The sequence below is a fragment of the Panthera uncia genome (genome assembly GCF_023721935.1).
Source record: "Panthera uncia isolate 11264 chromosome A1 unlocalized genomic scaffold, Puncia_PCG_1.0 HiC_scaffold_16, whole genome shotgun sequence".
Classification (NCBI taxonomy): domain Eukaryota; kingdom Metazoa; phylum Chordata; class Mammalia; order Carnivora; family Felidae; genus Panthera; species Panthera uncia.
In genome coordinates this window covers 69,446,674-69,461,815 of record NW_026057576.1, presented here as the reverse complement: position 1 = coordinate 69,461,815, position 15,142 = coordinate 69,446,674, and the positions used below count along the sequence as shown (strand labels likewise).

Sequence of the window (15,142 nt, the reverse complement as noted above, 5' to 3'; positions counted from 1 at the left end):
GTTAGCTAATTTATGATCATGAAATGCCAACAAAATTTCAAATAATTTAATATAGAGTTCCCTGATACTATTTAAGTGCATTGGGAGAGCCCAGGTCTAGTTGGTAAATCCTTGTCATTTGCTTTTTGTATATAGTATTAAAATTTTTTTTTTTAAATAAATAAAAAACCCAGCCGGGTAGGATTCTACAGCAGAATCTGTTTGTTATGTGTCTACAAATTGTTGCCCCCTTCCCAAACCACTGAAAATAAATTTGATTTTGGTAAACTAGGTAGTGGTGACTTAGTTCACTTTAAAACCATGTGGACATTGCTTTATTCTTGAACTTGAAGCATTCAGAATTTGTTCCACTTCTACTGACTGATTTTGGGTATCTGAACTTCCCCAAAGCATGTTTGGCCTTTATTCAAATTATAGTATCTCTTCTTATATCAGAAACCTCTACATGAATCAAAGTCATTTGTTTCAAATGAGTGTTCATAAGTAATTTTAATCAAAATTACTTTCTTTTTTAATAAAATACTCTCTTTTTAAAAAGTTTACAAGGACAGTTGGAGCTTTAAGTCCGGGTCAGCAAACTTTTTCTTGAAAAGCCAGATAGTAAACACTGTAGGCTTTTCAGGCCACACATCGTCTCAACTACTCAACTCTACCATTATTGTACAAAAGTGAGTGTGGGCTCAGAATGGTAGTGTTCTGAGAAAAACAAAACAAAACAAAACTGTATTTACAAAAATAATCAGTGGGCTCAGTCTTCATTTAAGCTATAGAAACAGACAGTATGTCAACTGACATCTTTATGTGTTAAATTTAAATATACTAACAACAATAATAGCTGCTATTTTCAAGGAGATTCTATTATGTTGCTGTTTTAAAGGAATTCATTATCCCATTTGATTCTTAAAATAGCTATAATAACAGAAATTCGAGTTTATGGACTTATAGTAATCCAGTATTTAAGGCAATAGAGTTATGTAATGTGTTGGAAAGTTTGTTTTTAAAATAGATCAGAAAAGGCCCTGAGCTTTCAGAGAAATAATTTCTCAAGTTCCCATATAATCCAGGATAATTTCCAAAATCCAAAATGAACCATTGTACCCATGAAAGTCAACTTGCAGTCTATAAAATATCTTTTAAGCATACATTAAGCTCCTCAGCTTCCATTCTATAGCTGGATACCAGTTTTGCTACTTTGGACCAGTTAGCCTAAATTTAAAATTAGTTAAGAAATAGGAAAAAAGTCTCTTTCTTTGTTAGGCTACGTATAAACATAAAAAGGTAAATTTACTCTCTTCTATAAGAGTTTTCATTTTTAATTCTGACCGAACACAATACATATTATACGTAAAATCACATTTTTATAATGAACGTAATTATATTTTAAATTGGATATTCTCGTCAAGTAATAAAACTTGAACAATACTTTCCTCGTTATGTAAAAATACATAAACATATCTGCGTATCCATTAGGCTGTACCATTAACAGAAATTTATCAGCACAATGTTATGCATAGAAGATTAACAATTTTAACAAAATTCCTCTCTTAAGAAAGTCACCAACTGATGGAAGAGGAAGCACAATGAAGTGAGCAGTGAAGTCTCTGTTGCATTTTTGTTCAGGAGAGACGTTTGCCTTGTTTAGAACTCCAGGATATCTCTTCGGTTTTCTGTTTTCCTATGACAGCCGTGTGCTTGAAGCAGAAAGGCTTTTGTAAAGTGTGGACTCACACTTTCTAGAAAAGTAATTCTGTGTCCCTCTGAGGACATCTGGCTTTATGATATTTGTTAAAATGACATTAAATGAAAGAGCCATTTGTTTTAGTTCCAACAAAATCTGACACTCATATTTCAGCTCATTAATCACAAGAAATGACCAAATTAAGAAAGTAACTCATTGCCATAACAGCAGTTATGATTTCAGATTATCATGAAGTTTAATTTCCTTTTTGGAAAACTTCATTAAATAACTTTCTGCTGGCAATAACTTATAACTTTTGTGGTCCTTTTTGCCAATGGACGTGGACAGTAAGTACCCTTTTAGGTGAAAAATCATATAATAATGACATTTTCTACTATTCAGTGACTTTTCAAAAGTTTGCTCTTTAATTATGTAGAATACCGAAAGAACACTGTAGACTAAGAGCAGGTGATTTACAGACACCTGTAGAATGATGCAAATAATCCTTTATTTTGGTGTTATTTAATCTGTATTTCATTTAGGAGAATAGGTTACCTGAATTGAATTTCTCATGATTTTTGTCCTATAATCTTCTTTTGTGACAAATTTGCCTTCATTTTCTCATAATATCCGTTATGTTTCTTTGAAAGTATGAAATAGAGACCACAACAGAAATCTTGGATGATATATTTCAAATATCTTTCCTATATGTGGGTGGTATCTCTACCATTTTATCTTCTCAGACCTGTACGGTACTATCAGCTCATTTATAATTTGTCACCTATAAATGGTCATACATTATTCATCGAATTAAAAGGGCAAAACGATTTCTATTGTTGCATTTATATTATGCATGTCATTTTCCACGTGGTTATTTTTCTCCTTAGCTTCAGAAATTTGGCAGTCATCTTCCTGTTTTACCTGCTAGTCTCACAAATCCAATTACAACTTCTTTTAGAAAACAAGCATTTTAAATTAATTTCTCCTACTTTTCACCCGAAAAAAATATTTCCTGGAAACAAATGTAATACTGTTTCTTAAAACAACTCTTTTAATTTTTAAATCTGAACTCCATTATTGGTAATATTCATGAGGACAAGAGGGTTTGTTACAGTACATATTAAATTCCATAGGTATTATTACAAAATGAAAATTTGGAGAAGAAGTGATGGAATGTGATGCTTAAAGAACTCATATAACCTGCATTCCTGAAAATGTTACTTAAACTCTGCCATGGTGACATCAAACCAGATATATCTATAGAATATGCATTTTCGACAGGGGTGAAAACACCTCTAAAGAGGTAAAAATTGGTTCTTAGAGAGGCCAAAAATTCTTAATTTTTCTATTTATAGAGCAGAGATAGGTACATGACATGTGTATATAGATAGATAGATAGATAGATAGATAGATATAGATATGTTAACATCAAAGATATATATATATATATATATATATCTTTGATATTAAAATTCCATATGGGGTGGTGATTGGGAAGAAAATATCTAAAATGACTCCTGGTTGGGGAGGAGGGGGTGATTAAAAAAAAAGATTGAAAAACACTTATTTAAAAAAATTATAAGGAGAAAGAGATATTTTGTTTTCTGCATGCATTATTTCCAAGTTGTTTCAAGTAATTTGACAAGAATGTTTATGGAGAGTTTATCGCACTCTTAACAAGTCTTGCCTTCCCTCTTAAAAAAGAAGGTGAGTTTCAACTTGTAAACACTCACACATTGTGTAATGTACTGCAAAGATGAGAGCCAGAGGAAGGGTCCCAGGGTGCCCTGTCCATGTGGGGGCTGCAGAGCGAGGCACCACAGCAACAGTGAGTGCATCCCCCGGCCAGGAATGGCAAGTGGGGGCCCACCCTTCCATGGGTTGCAGTGCTGACTGCCTGGGATTTATAGAAAGTCCGAGACTGGACGCATTTCTAGATGATTCTTATGGGCAGTTCTTCCAAGTAGTTGGGTTCTGCAGAAAGCCCTTTTGTATGGCCAACAGCATGACCCTGGCAAGTTCCTCCCCTGTCCGGCTATTGTCAAGGCTCAGTTCACCAACACAAGCTTGTGCCATCCACTGAGAAGGGTGGCTATAGCTTTCCCCTGCCTCTGATACTATTAAACTGTTACATTTCTCTGAAGTGAAATCTTGGCACTAAACCCTCTAGCTTACACTAAAATAGCCAATGAGCATGTAAGCTAATTTAATTTTTCTAAACCCCTCTTTTAGTTCCTGACGTAGTTCTTCCCTATACCAGAATAACCCATAGTTACAAGTTACATATATTTTAATTTATCACATTTTTCACAAAAATTTACCACTTGGGGATTACTGTTTTTCAGAAGTAGAATGTTAGACTTTAATAATTAACAAATTATGTTTAAAATGAGGTATTGATCCCATGAGTATTGAAATCAGGAACTCTAGTAGGAAAATTAGTGGGAATATAGTACTTACATATAATCACATAACAATTTGCTAAATCTTGTTCTAGTGGCTCTTAGTAGGTTTGAAAAGCATATAAGTTTCCCCACTAAGCAAATAATAATCCAAATGGATCCGGGTGCATATTTAATTATGAATTATGATCTTTTAAAGAGATCATACCATCTGTCTTTTTCATAGCAAATGCAAAGTTACTAAAGTGATTAATTGTGCTTATGTATAATTTGATTATCTATTTGGACATATTTCAGGTATTTATTACTAGTTGCCTACTTTTAAAAAAAAAACACTTTGATATGGATTTCATTCTTTCCTTTGGAATGAAACTCTGAAAATGCAGGTGAAGCTTAGAGATGGATGTGTGGGTGCCTGTCACTGCTCACTCTGCTAATACGACAGCCAGGTCAGGCTGCACATTGGACCTTTAGGACACACATGGCTGTGTTTCAGTTTCTCCAGGGATCCCCCGAGTGTCTGGAGGACTTTTTCATATTGTTACAAGCCTGGGCTGGAAAAGACTCGTCCATTTATTTGGACTTATTTCAGAGATTTGGGTCCTCTGTTGCCTGGGCCTGACCCGGTGAAGAAGTTATACCTGCCCACTGTAGTCACTTGTAGTCCAGAGAGAGCCAGAAGAATGCCACTGACTTTGATGAGCCAGAAAAGGAGCCTTGCTAGAAGTTGTATTACTTCCAGGTACAGGGGGTTTGAAATGGATTCCACCAGCCCATAAGAGTCTTGACATGGGGCAGCTCCCTCCTTGATGCCCATCAGAGGGGCCATGGGTTGTTAAGTCACTTACCACAAAAACCTCAGTGCCCCCTACTACTCCTCATTTATCATTGCTCAGGAAAGCATAAAGGACAAACAAAAAGCAAACATGTAGTCATGAACAAGCAAAGAAAAATTATTCTCATAAAAGGGACGCAGAAACTGAAGATGAAACTCAGAAATCCAAGATGAATCAGTACGAGAGTCTCCCAATCAAGTACAATTGATGGAAGACATAGCAGGGTTTTGTTTTGTTTTGTTTTGTTTTTTAAATGTCTCAAGCACTGGCAATTGAGGCACAAAACAAATTTTCTGACACTTTGGCTAAAATTTTCAAAAAATGAACTGAAAAAGGGCGTGGCTGATGTTGAGAAAGAATTATTTTTTTAATTTTTTAAATGTTTATTTATTTTTGAGAGAGAGAGACAGAATGTGAGCAGGAGGTGGGCAGAGAGAGAGGGAGACACAGAATCCAAAGCAGGCTCCAGGCTCTGACCTTTCAGCACAGAGCCTGACATGGGGCTTGAACCCATGAACCGTGAGATCATAACCTGAGCCAGAGCCTGATGCTCAACCAACTGAGCCACCCAGGTGCCCCAAAAAAGAATGATTTATACAGGAGATCAAGTGGGGGGAGAACAATCAGGGAAATGGCAAAAATCATGAGGGGGAAAAAGCAAAAGAGACTAGACACTTCAATGTGACTAATATATTAGCCCCTGGAGGAAAAAGAGAATGGATAGAAGAAAAGCAATAATAAATGACATAGGAAAATGTTCCTCAATTGAGGAAAAACATAAATCAGTAGACCAAAAAGAGTCACTAAATCTCAGGGTGATGAAATGAAAAAAAAAAAAAAAAAAAAGATGACATTCCTAGACATACGCTGGTGACCTTCCTTGGTTGCAAACATTAAAAAAAAATTTTTTTAAGCCTCTGAACACATTTAAATAACATGTGAAAACAAGATAAATACACTGCATCAGATGATTCATCTATAATATTGGAACATAGAAGGCAGTGAAACAATATTTGTATAGACCGTTAAGAGGAAAGAATCTGTATGCAGCCAGAATTGCCATGTCTGTGTTAAAAACGCATTTTGGATAGAGAAGGTTTAAGAGAGTATGCAACCTGTGATATTTATCTGAGCAAACTACTCCCAAGTATGCTAATCCCAAGTGTATCAGAAAAATAGAAAAGGAAAGGTAGATCAGAGAAGCTGACAAGGAAAGAAAAGAGGTAGGTATTAGATCCAAATAAAAGATGATTTTTAAAAAGATGCCAAATAAGAATTTTGAGGGAAAAAAAAGAAATAATTATGGTTCAAGAAACTAAAAGTAAATGTGTAAACAATCTCAGCAAAAGCAGGATTTAGGAAGGGGTATGACACCCATGGAGCGTGGGGTGATAGAAGCATGCTATGAAATTTGTGGATGGGTGGGGGTGTGAGGGATGGGTGAGCAAGCAGATTTATGTGGGAGAGAGAGGAGCTTATAATTATTTCATATTAATGCGATAATAAAAAAGATAGATTGATTTCTGACAGTTGGGAATTGAACCGTGGGATTAGAAAAGCAGTGTAGAATGTCCAAATTAACAATGGGGAGAAAGAAATCAGCAACAGTTTGACCAGGTCAGAAAAGACAAGAAAAAGTTAAAAGATGAAATAGCAGTGACTTACAAAAAAACTGGAAAGAAGACCAAGTCTAATTTTGATACATTAAATGTGTACAGGTTGAATTTTCTTATCAAAAGACATAGAAAATCCAATAAAGCTTAAACACAAACTCAGATAGTATATTGATAATAGGAAACACATACAAGGTGGCCCTAAAAGGTGGCTGAGAATCATGTCTCTATGAAACAAGTAAAAGTGACATCTAAAATATTAAAACATTGTAAATGCTTAGCAGAACATGCAAAAGATTAAGGAATATTCTCAAGGCCAAAAACTGATGTGTGATTTGAGTGTGGAACATGAGATGGACACTAATGCCAGTGGCTACCCTCCAGGCATTTGCATATCCTTGTCACCTAAAACTTGCCATTTTAAGAGCTATAACCAGTGTAGAAGAAGAGGCTGTGAACATGAGGTGCCAGAACAGAGACCCCCACATAACATAGGACACATGAAGTCTGTGCTTCAATGAAAAAAGGATAAAGTCCATCCTCAGAAGGATGTGATGAGGAAAACTTCAATCTTGACATTGACTCCAGATGGATAGAAAAAGAATAAGCTTTACTGTAAATGAGTCAGCACAAGCCCGCCCTCACATGGACTTGGAGTTCCCATGGGTTGTACCTACTTTCAAAGATGAGATCATTCTTATTTTATTTAAGAAATTATCAATCATGCAAAAGATGGAAAACTCCAAAGTAAGTCTGATAAAGCTACCATAAGCTTAACCAAATCCTGATAATGGTAGGGCAGGTAAAATTATAGACGAATTTCATATATAACAATAGCTACAAATATTATAAATAAAGTGCTATTCAATAAAGTCCAGCAGGCTAGCATTACCATCTAAGATTTATTCCAGGAATACATAAATGGTCAACACCAAGGACTTGTGTGATATATCCCATTGCCTCAATGAATTAAAAGCTAAAATCCTGTAAGTAGAACAGGAAGTGAATGGAAGTCCTTAAACATGGTAGCAATTAATTACCAAAACCCACTGCAACCATTATATATGAAGGCTGGAAAACTTTCTTTGAAAGTAGGAGCACATTATAGATTCTTTTTGCCACTTCATTGGGTAGTGTATAACTGTACAGCTGTACCATTATAGCTAATGAATTAATGCAAACTCCAAAATAAGTCTTGAAAAACAAATCTTATCTTCATTTGCAGATAAAATGTACATATTTTTTTAAAATCCAGGAGATAATATTTAAAATATTAGAATTAATAGAAGAATCTAGTATGGCAGGTATAGAAAATCAATATAGATAAATCAGTATCTTTTTTCTCCACTGGAACAACTAGGTGGAAATGGTAAAAAAATAAAAAGTAAAAAAGGTAAAAAAAACACATTTGAATTAGTTATTGGAATATTAAATTCATAGAAATAAATTTCACAAGCAAACAATAACATCTTTGTGGGGGAAATTTAGAACACAGATTTATCAAAGAACACAGTCCAAATGAATAGAAAACAGTGTGTTCTTGGATATGAAACCTCGATAGTAATCCTTCTGAAGTCCATTTTTGTTTTAAAAGGTAAGGAAAAAATTTAAAAAGATAAATATAGATATATGTGACCATATACAATCTAGAGTGCTTGTAGAACTAATGCCACCAAAGTTAAAAATCAAACTAATGACTAGAGAAAAAATATTTGCAGTTCATATAGTGGGCAAAGATTAATGTCCTTAATATCAGCAACTCCAAAAACTGATAAGAAAGACAAAACACCACCATAGAAAATTGGCAAGGTCATGAACAGGAAAATTGTTTTAAAAAGAAAAATCCAAATGATAAATACATATATGAACAGATAAGCAAAGGTTTGATTAAGTTTGATTACATCTGGTGATTCTTCAGATTTAGGACAAGAAACCCTTTCCTACCTTGCTGGAAGGCAGAAGACTTACTATAGCATTTTAAAAGTAATCCCTTAATATTTTCTAAAATATCAAATATGCAAACCTGTCCTTTGCCCCAGCAATGCCAGCTTTGAGAATCTATTCATAGACATAAAAGCCCAATAAAATACTGGTATTGCATAAGGATAGTTAGTGCAGTCTTGTTTTAGAAGTAGCAAAGTGCTTAACCATTTTTCCTGATGATTCCTTATCAAGGAAGTACCACCCTTCAATAAATCAGTAAGGAAAATGTTGAATTAAGTAAACACTGAAGATTTCTGGGTAAGATGGCATAGTAGGAGGACCCTAGGCTCACCTGATCCCACAGATACAACTAGATAACACACACATCAGTGTAAATAATCCAGAAAACAACCTGAGGACTGGCAGAACAGAGTCCCCACAACTAAATGTAGAGAAGAGGCCATATTGAAGAGGGTAGGAAGGGTAGAGACATGGTCAAAAGCTAAATGACCTTGAGAACTGTCCATGGGAGGGAGGGATGCCTGGGCATGGAAAGCAAAGAGTAACAGACCCTCACACCAGGCATCCCAGGTACAGGGAGCCTGCATAGGAAGAGGAATCTTTGTAATTTGACTTTGGGAACCAGAAGGGCCTAATTTCAGTAATTCTTACAATCAGTAGGGTGTAAGGATTGAAACTTTAAAAGTCAATAGGCTCCACTCTGGGAGGGCCTGGAAGGCAATAGGAAAATGACTCCCCACCCTTAAAAGGACAACACAACAAACAGCCCCAGGGAGATACAGCATAGAAGCAGCAGTTTGAAAAACATCTGGGATTTATGGAAGGGACATTTGTTTACTAATCTCAGACCATGTGCTAGAGGGGCAGGGGTCTTTAGGAGACTTCAAGAACAAAAGAGCTGGCAGACACCAATTCCTTCCCCCACCCCCTAGCTTAGGCATTTGTATACCTGTGGGACAACACTCTCTACCTAATTTGTTAACAGTGTGCCCCACCCATGCTTCTTTTGTAGACCTGCCCCCTTCAATACACTCTCGACTGGAGCCCAACCAAAGCAGTGCCACAGCCTGGCAGTATGTAAACAGCCCCAACAGGGGCCAGCACCACCCCAAGGCGACTCCTACCCTGGGGAGAGGGGAAGATAACTACACACACCAGTCTGACTGTGGCACCAGCACTGGGTTAGGGGCAGACATCTTCTCTGACCGCTGGTCCTACCCATCAATGAAAACTTTACGGGGGACAAGACAGGGGAAGCACCCTACAGTTTGGTGCTACTGCATCTCTGGCAAAACCTGGTCTGACTCAACTCAAGTCCAAGGTAGCCCCAGCCCAGCCCACTAACAACACAGGGACCCAAACCTGCCCAAAACAGGCAAAAAGAGCAATTGGAGATGACTAGACTGAAGGCAAAAAAGACTCAGCCATAACACTAGGGCACACACAACATAATAGAAGATACCCTTGAAGCACCAAGTTCTGGTGAGCAGGGGACATTGCACGGCAGGGCACTACAGGAACTCTTCATGAGGCCACTACTTCCAAGAGAGATGTAGCTGACTTTCCTAACACATAGAAGCAGACCCAGAGAGTTAGACAAAATGAGGATTCAGAGGAATATGTTCCAAATGAAAGAACAGGACAAAATTACAGCAAGAGAGTTAAATGAAATGGAGATAAGTAATATGCCTAATAAAGAATTTATAGTCATAAAGATACTCACTAGAATTGAGAAAAGCATGGAAGACTTCAGTGAAGAGGTCCCTAACAAAGAGAAAGAAAACATAAAAAGAACCAATCAGAGATAACAAACGCAATAAATAAAGTTAAAAATACACTAAATGGAATAAGTAGACTAGAGGAAGCAGAAGAATGGATCAGCGACCTGAAAGACAGGAGTGTAAAGCAATCAAGCTGAACAGGAGAGAGAAAAAATAATAATAAATTAAAATAGACTTAGGGAACTCAATGACACCATCAAACATAATAACATTTACATTATAAGGATCCCAGAAGAAGAGAGAGAAAGGGGGGCAGAAAATTTACTTGAAGGAAAAAATAGCTGAAAATTTGGAGGAGGAAACAGAAATACAGATCCAGGAGGTAAAGAGCCCTAAACAAAATCAACCAAGGAGGTCCACATTAAGACACATAATAATTAAAATGGCAAAAAAGTAGTGACAAATAAAGAACTCTATAAAATCAGTATAAAATCAGTGAAAGAAAACCATTACATACAAGGGTAACCACATAAGGATATCAGATGATTTTTCAGCAGAAACTTTTCAGCCAGAAGGGAGTGTCCTAATAGATTTAAAGTGCTAAAAGAAAAAACCTGTAGCCAAGAATACTATATCCAATAAACCTATCATTCAGAGTAGAAGGAAAGATAGAGTTTCCTAAACAAACAAAAATTAAAGGAATTAATGATCACTAAACCAGCTCTACAAGATATGTTAAAAAGGATTCTTTGAGTGAAAAATAAGACCCTAAGTAGGAGTAATAAAAGTAGGGAGAACAGGGGCGCCTGGGTGGGTGGCTCAGTCATTGAGGTCCGACTTTAGCTCAGGTCATGCTCTTGCAGTTCGTGAGTTCAAGACCCACCTCAGGCTCTGTGTTAACAAAACAGCTCATAGCCTGGATCCTGCTTCAGATTCTCTCTCTCTCCCTCTCTCTCTCTCTCTCTCTCTCTCCCCTTCCCCTGCTCATGATCTGCCTCTCTCTGTCTCTCAAAAATAAGTAAATGTTAAAAATTTTTTTAAAAAAATTAGGGAGAACAAAAGCAGTAAAATTAAGTATATCTATACAAATTGGTCAAGGGATTCATAAAATAAAAGGATGTAAAGTATAACACCATACACATAAAAATGTGTAAGGGAGCAGAGTAAAGAATGGGTTCAAACTTAAGCAACCATCAACTTAATATAGACTGCTATGTGCATAAGATTTTAGATACAAACATAATGATAACCAAAAACCAAAAACCAGTAATAGCTATGTAAAAAATAAAGAGAAGGGAGTCCACATATGTCACTAAAGAAAGCCAGCAAACTGAGAGAAGGTAGCAAGAGAAGAAAGGAACAGAGAATAACTACAAAAACAACCATAAGACAAGTCACAAAATGGCAGTAAGTACATACCTATCAATAATTACTTTGAATGTAAATAGACTAAATGTTCCAATCAAAAAAAAAGACATAGGGTGACAGAATGGATAAAAAAGCAAGACCCATCTGTATGTTGCCTATAAGAGACTCATTTCAGACTTAAAGACGTATGGACATTGAAAGTAAAGGGATGGAAAAGCATTTATCATGAAAATAGAAGTGAAAAGAAAGCTAGGGTAGCAGTACTTATATCAGACAAAATAGACTTTAAAACAAAGACTATAACAAGAGACAAAGAAGGACACTATAGAATCATAAAGGGAATAATCCAACAAGAAGATATAACAATCGTAGATATTTATGTATCCAACATGGAAGCTATCCAACTTTCTGACACAATTGAGACTGTTGAAAAGAGACTGTATTTTTCCCACTGCATATTTTTGCCTCTTTTGTCATAGATTAGTTGACCATGTAATCATGGGTTTATTTCTGGGCTCTCTATTCTGTTCTGTTGATCTATGTGTTTATTTTTGTGCCAGTATGATGCTGTCTTGATTACTACCTCTTTGTAGTCTATCTTATAATCTGGGACTGTGATGCCTCCTATTTTCTTCTTTTTCAAGATTGCTTTGGCTATTCAGGATTTTTTGGGTTCCATAAAAATTTTAAGGTTGTTTGTTCTAGTTCTTATACTTCTTCCTTACCAATTTGGATGCCTTTTATTTCTTTTTCTTGCCTTATTGCTGTGGCTTGGACTTCCAGTACTATGTTGAATAAAAGTGGTGAAAGCGGACATCCTTGTTTTGTTCCTGATCTTAGGGGGAGACTTCCCACTTCTCAACTTTGGGTATGATGTTAGCTGTAGGTTTTTCACATATGGCCTTTATTATGTAATATGAGTAAGAAAAAAATCCCTTCTGATGCTCTGTGTTGGCCAAGAATAAGAGAGGGGAGCTCTCCACTACTCCTATTTTCCAGTAAATCATCTGGTATCTTCTCCGAGGGATATGTTTGACTAATTCCAACACCCACTCTTGTGCTCTTTAATTATTAGTTAATTTTATATTACACACTTTCATTCCAGTTGCAAACTTTTTTATAAAATGAGTATTTTTACCCATTGGACAAGTAAAGGAAAAATAACATGCTGTGTTTATGAGTACTTTTTATAATATTGGTATTAGTAATAGCAAATTCATAGAATTAATGTGATAGATTAAATGGTTATACTAATTTATTAATATAGTAATATGCATTGTTAATTTTCTTAATTAATATTCTAGGCATAAATCATATTAATATATTAATTTATGTGTGCATATACACACACATAATGCTTGATATAGAATCCATATTTCTTTGCTTGTTTATGTGGCCCAAAACATAAATTAGATCTACACTTTTTTATTTTAGTTTGATGATGCTTAGTAAGATGCAAGTCATTTTACAATATGCCATATGCATTATAGAAACTATCTTTAGAAAATATAAAGTATGGAAAAATGCACACTTTCTGTGTATACAGAATTTAATAAATGACGATGACTTTTAAATAATATCAGATAGTGAATAATAAAGAAATAATACCACTTAGAAACATTTAACATTTTAACACGTTTTACTGATTGCTTTAGATGTTTTTGGTCTTCTGTGTTCTAGTTGGTGTTTTTCTAAACCATTTTCTTTATAACATGTCATTCTAGATTGTTGTGGGCTTTTCATTTTATATAGCAGCAGCTGAGATTTACACACTAACAAATGTATGAGGCATTTTGAAATAAATTACAGTTTTACGTTCCAATTTCCCTGTCTCTCTGTTCCTCCAGGTGGCTTTTACAGTACTTTTTGATTTGGAAGCACTTCTGAAGATATGGTGTCTGGGATTTACTGGATATATTAGCTCATCTCTCCACAAATTTGAGCTACTGCTAGTAATTGGAACTACTCTTCATGTATATCCAGATCTTTATCATTCTCAGTTCACATACTTTCAGGTAATATGAATAACGTCTATTTGTCAGTAGAATTTGTTTCTTTCCAGAGGAAATACCAGTTATGTAATAATAACTATACATAATTATATTAAATAGTTACATACAATTATTATATAATAAACACAAACTTCAGATAGGCCCAGCGACATCTTCAGTGCCAAAAATAGTGCATTCATAAATTATAGCATTGTTTTTAAAACTTCTGAAAATTCACAGTGGAGATGTTTTAGATGAAATTTTCTCCTAAGCTGAAAAAAGATGCATTCCAACTTCACTGACTTTATTTATTAGAGATTCCAAAGCTGTTATTTTCAGAGCAGTTTTAACTTCAGCTGCCAGACTGCAACCTGAAAGTCTATACTTCTGATACCTGGGGAAAGGACATGAAAATATAATTCACAGAAATGATAACAAATATCCTGCAAACACATGGGTTAAAAGGTAGGCCTCTAGTAATCATTGCCAAACATACTGAAATCACAAAGGATATATGGTTCAAGCTTTCAGTACATCAACATCTTTGGACATAAGCCCTTTGTCATTTGTTGGGTTATATCCTTAGGCTTGGTTATAATAAGTGAGATGAGTAGGGCAAGAGATATATACATGTTTAAAACTCTTGGTACAAAATATACTTCCCAATTATGCCATTGTATGCTCTTGGGCACTGCTGTCTAGATTCACAAAATCAACATGAGTATTTAATATATATGTTTGATAATTATAGGAAATATGCTTGATAATCAAAACAACAAAATATCTTTTATAGACCTATTAAGTTAACCAAGTTAAGAAAAATATTGGTCCCGGGGCACCTGGGTGGCTCAGTCAGTTGAGCTTCTGACTTTGGCTCAGGTCATGATCTCTCACTCTGTGAGTTCAAGCCCTGTGTTGGGCTCTGTGCTGACAGCTCAGAGCCTGAAGCCTGTTTCAGATTCTGTGTCTCCCTCTCTCTCTGACCCTCCCCCATTCATGTTCTGTCTCTCTCTGTCTCAAAAATAAATAAAAACATTTTAAAAATTAAAAAAAAATATTGGTCCCTATTTCAGCAAGGATACATATACAAAATATATTTATGGCTTTAAAATTTCTATACTTTCTCACAGATAATTTTTTAGTGAGAAGTTAGAAATAGAGTAATCTTTGAATCTAAAGATATTTATTTGAGAATTGTTTACAAGATTAAAAAAATGAGAACTTTTAAAATGGTAAACATTTGAGGAATAGCTTAGCAAGTCATATGCGAATTTGACCACAAAAATAATGACAATGATGAATTTGTAATTACTCAGAGACATGATTAAAATAATATGATTATATTTTATTTAAACACAAAACAGTATAAAATTACATAACATATATATGTTATATGTATGTATATCTATAGCTATATATTTATATGTAAAATACCTATAAATGGAAAAATGACAGGAAAGAAATAAACCAAATTATTACAGATTATTAACAGTCATTATGTCTAGTTTTTTATATTAGTCAATTTTTCCCAAAATACCTAAAATTAGCATGCAAGGTTCTAATAGTTTTATATATATATAGACATAGTC

At 35.1% G+C, this 15,142-nt stretch overlaps 1 protein-coding gene across 2 annotated transcripts in view; it reads left to right on the top strand.

The window, feature by feature from the left end:
* The window catches only part of NALCN (sodium leak channel, non-selective), a 298,281-nt gene that overhangs the window by 122,384 nt on the left and 160,755 nt on the right, over positions 1 to 15,142 (top strand). For both annotated transcript variants that reach the window (XM_049647172.1, XM_049647173.1), the window contains exon 11: positions 13,410 to 13,577. In XM_049647172.1, coding sequence (XP_049503129.1) covers positions 13,410 to 13,577 — 168 coding nt within the window. The remainder of the gene's footprint in view (positions 1 to 13,409; positions 13,578 to 15,142) is intronic.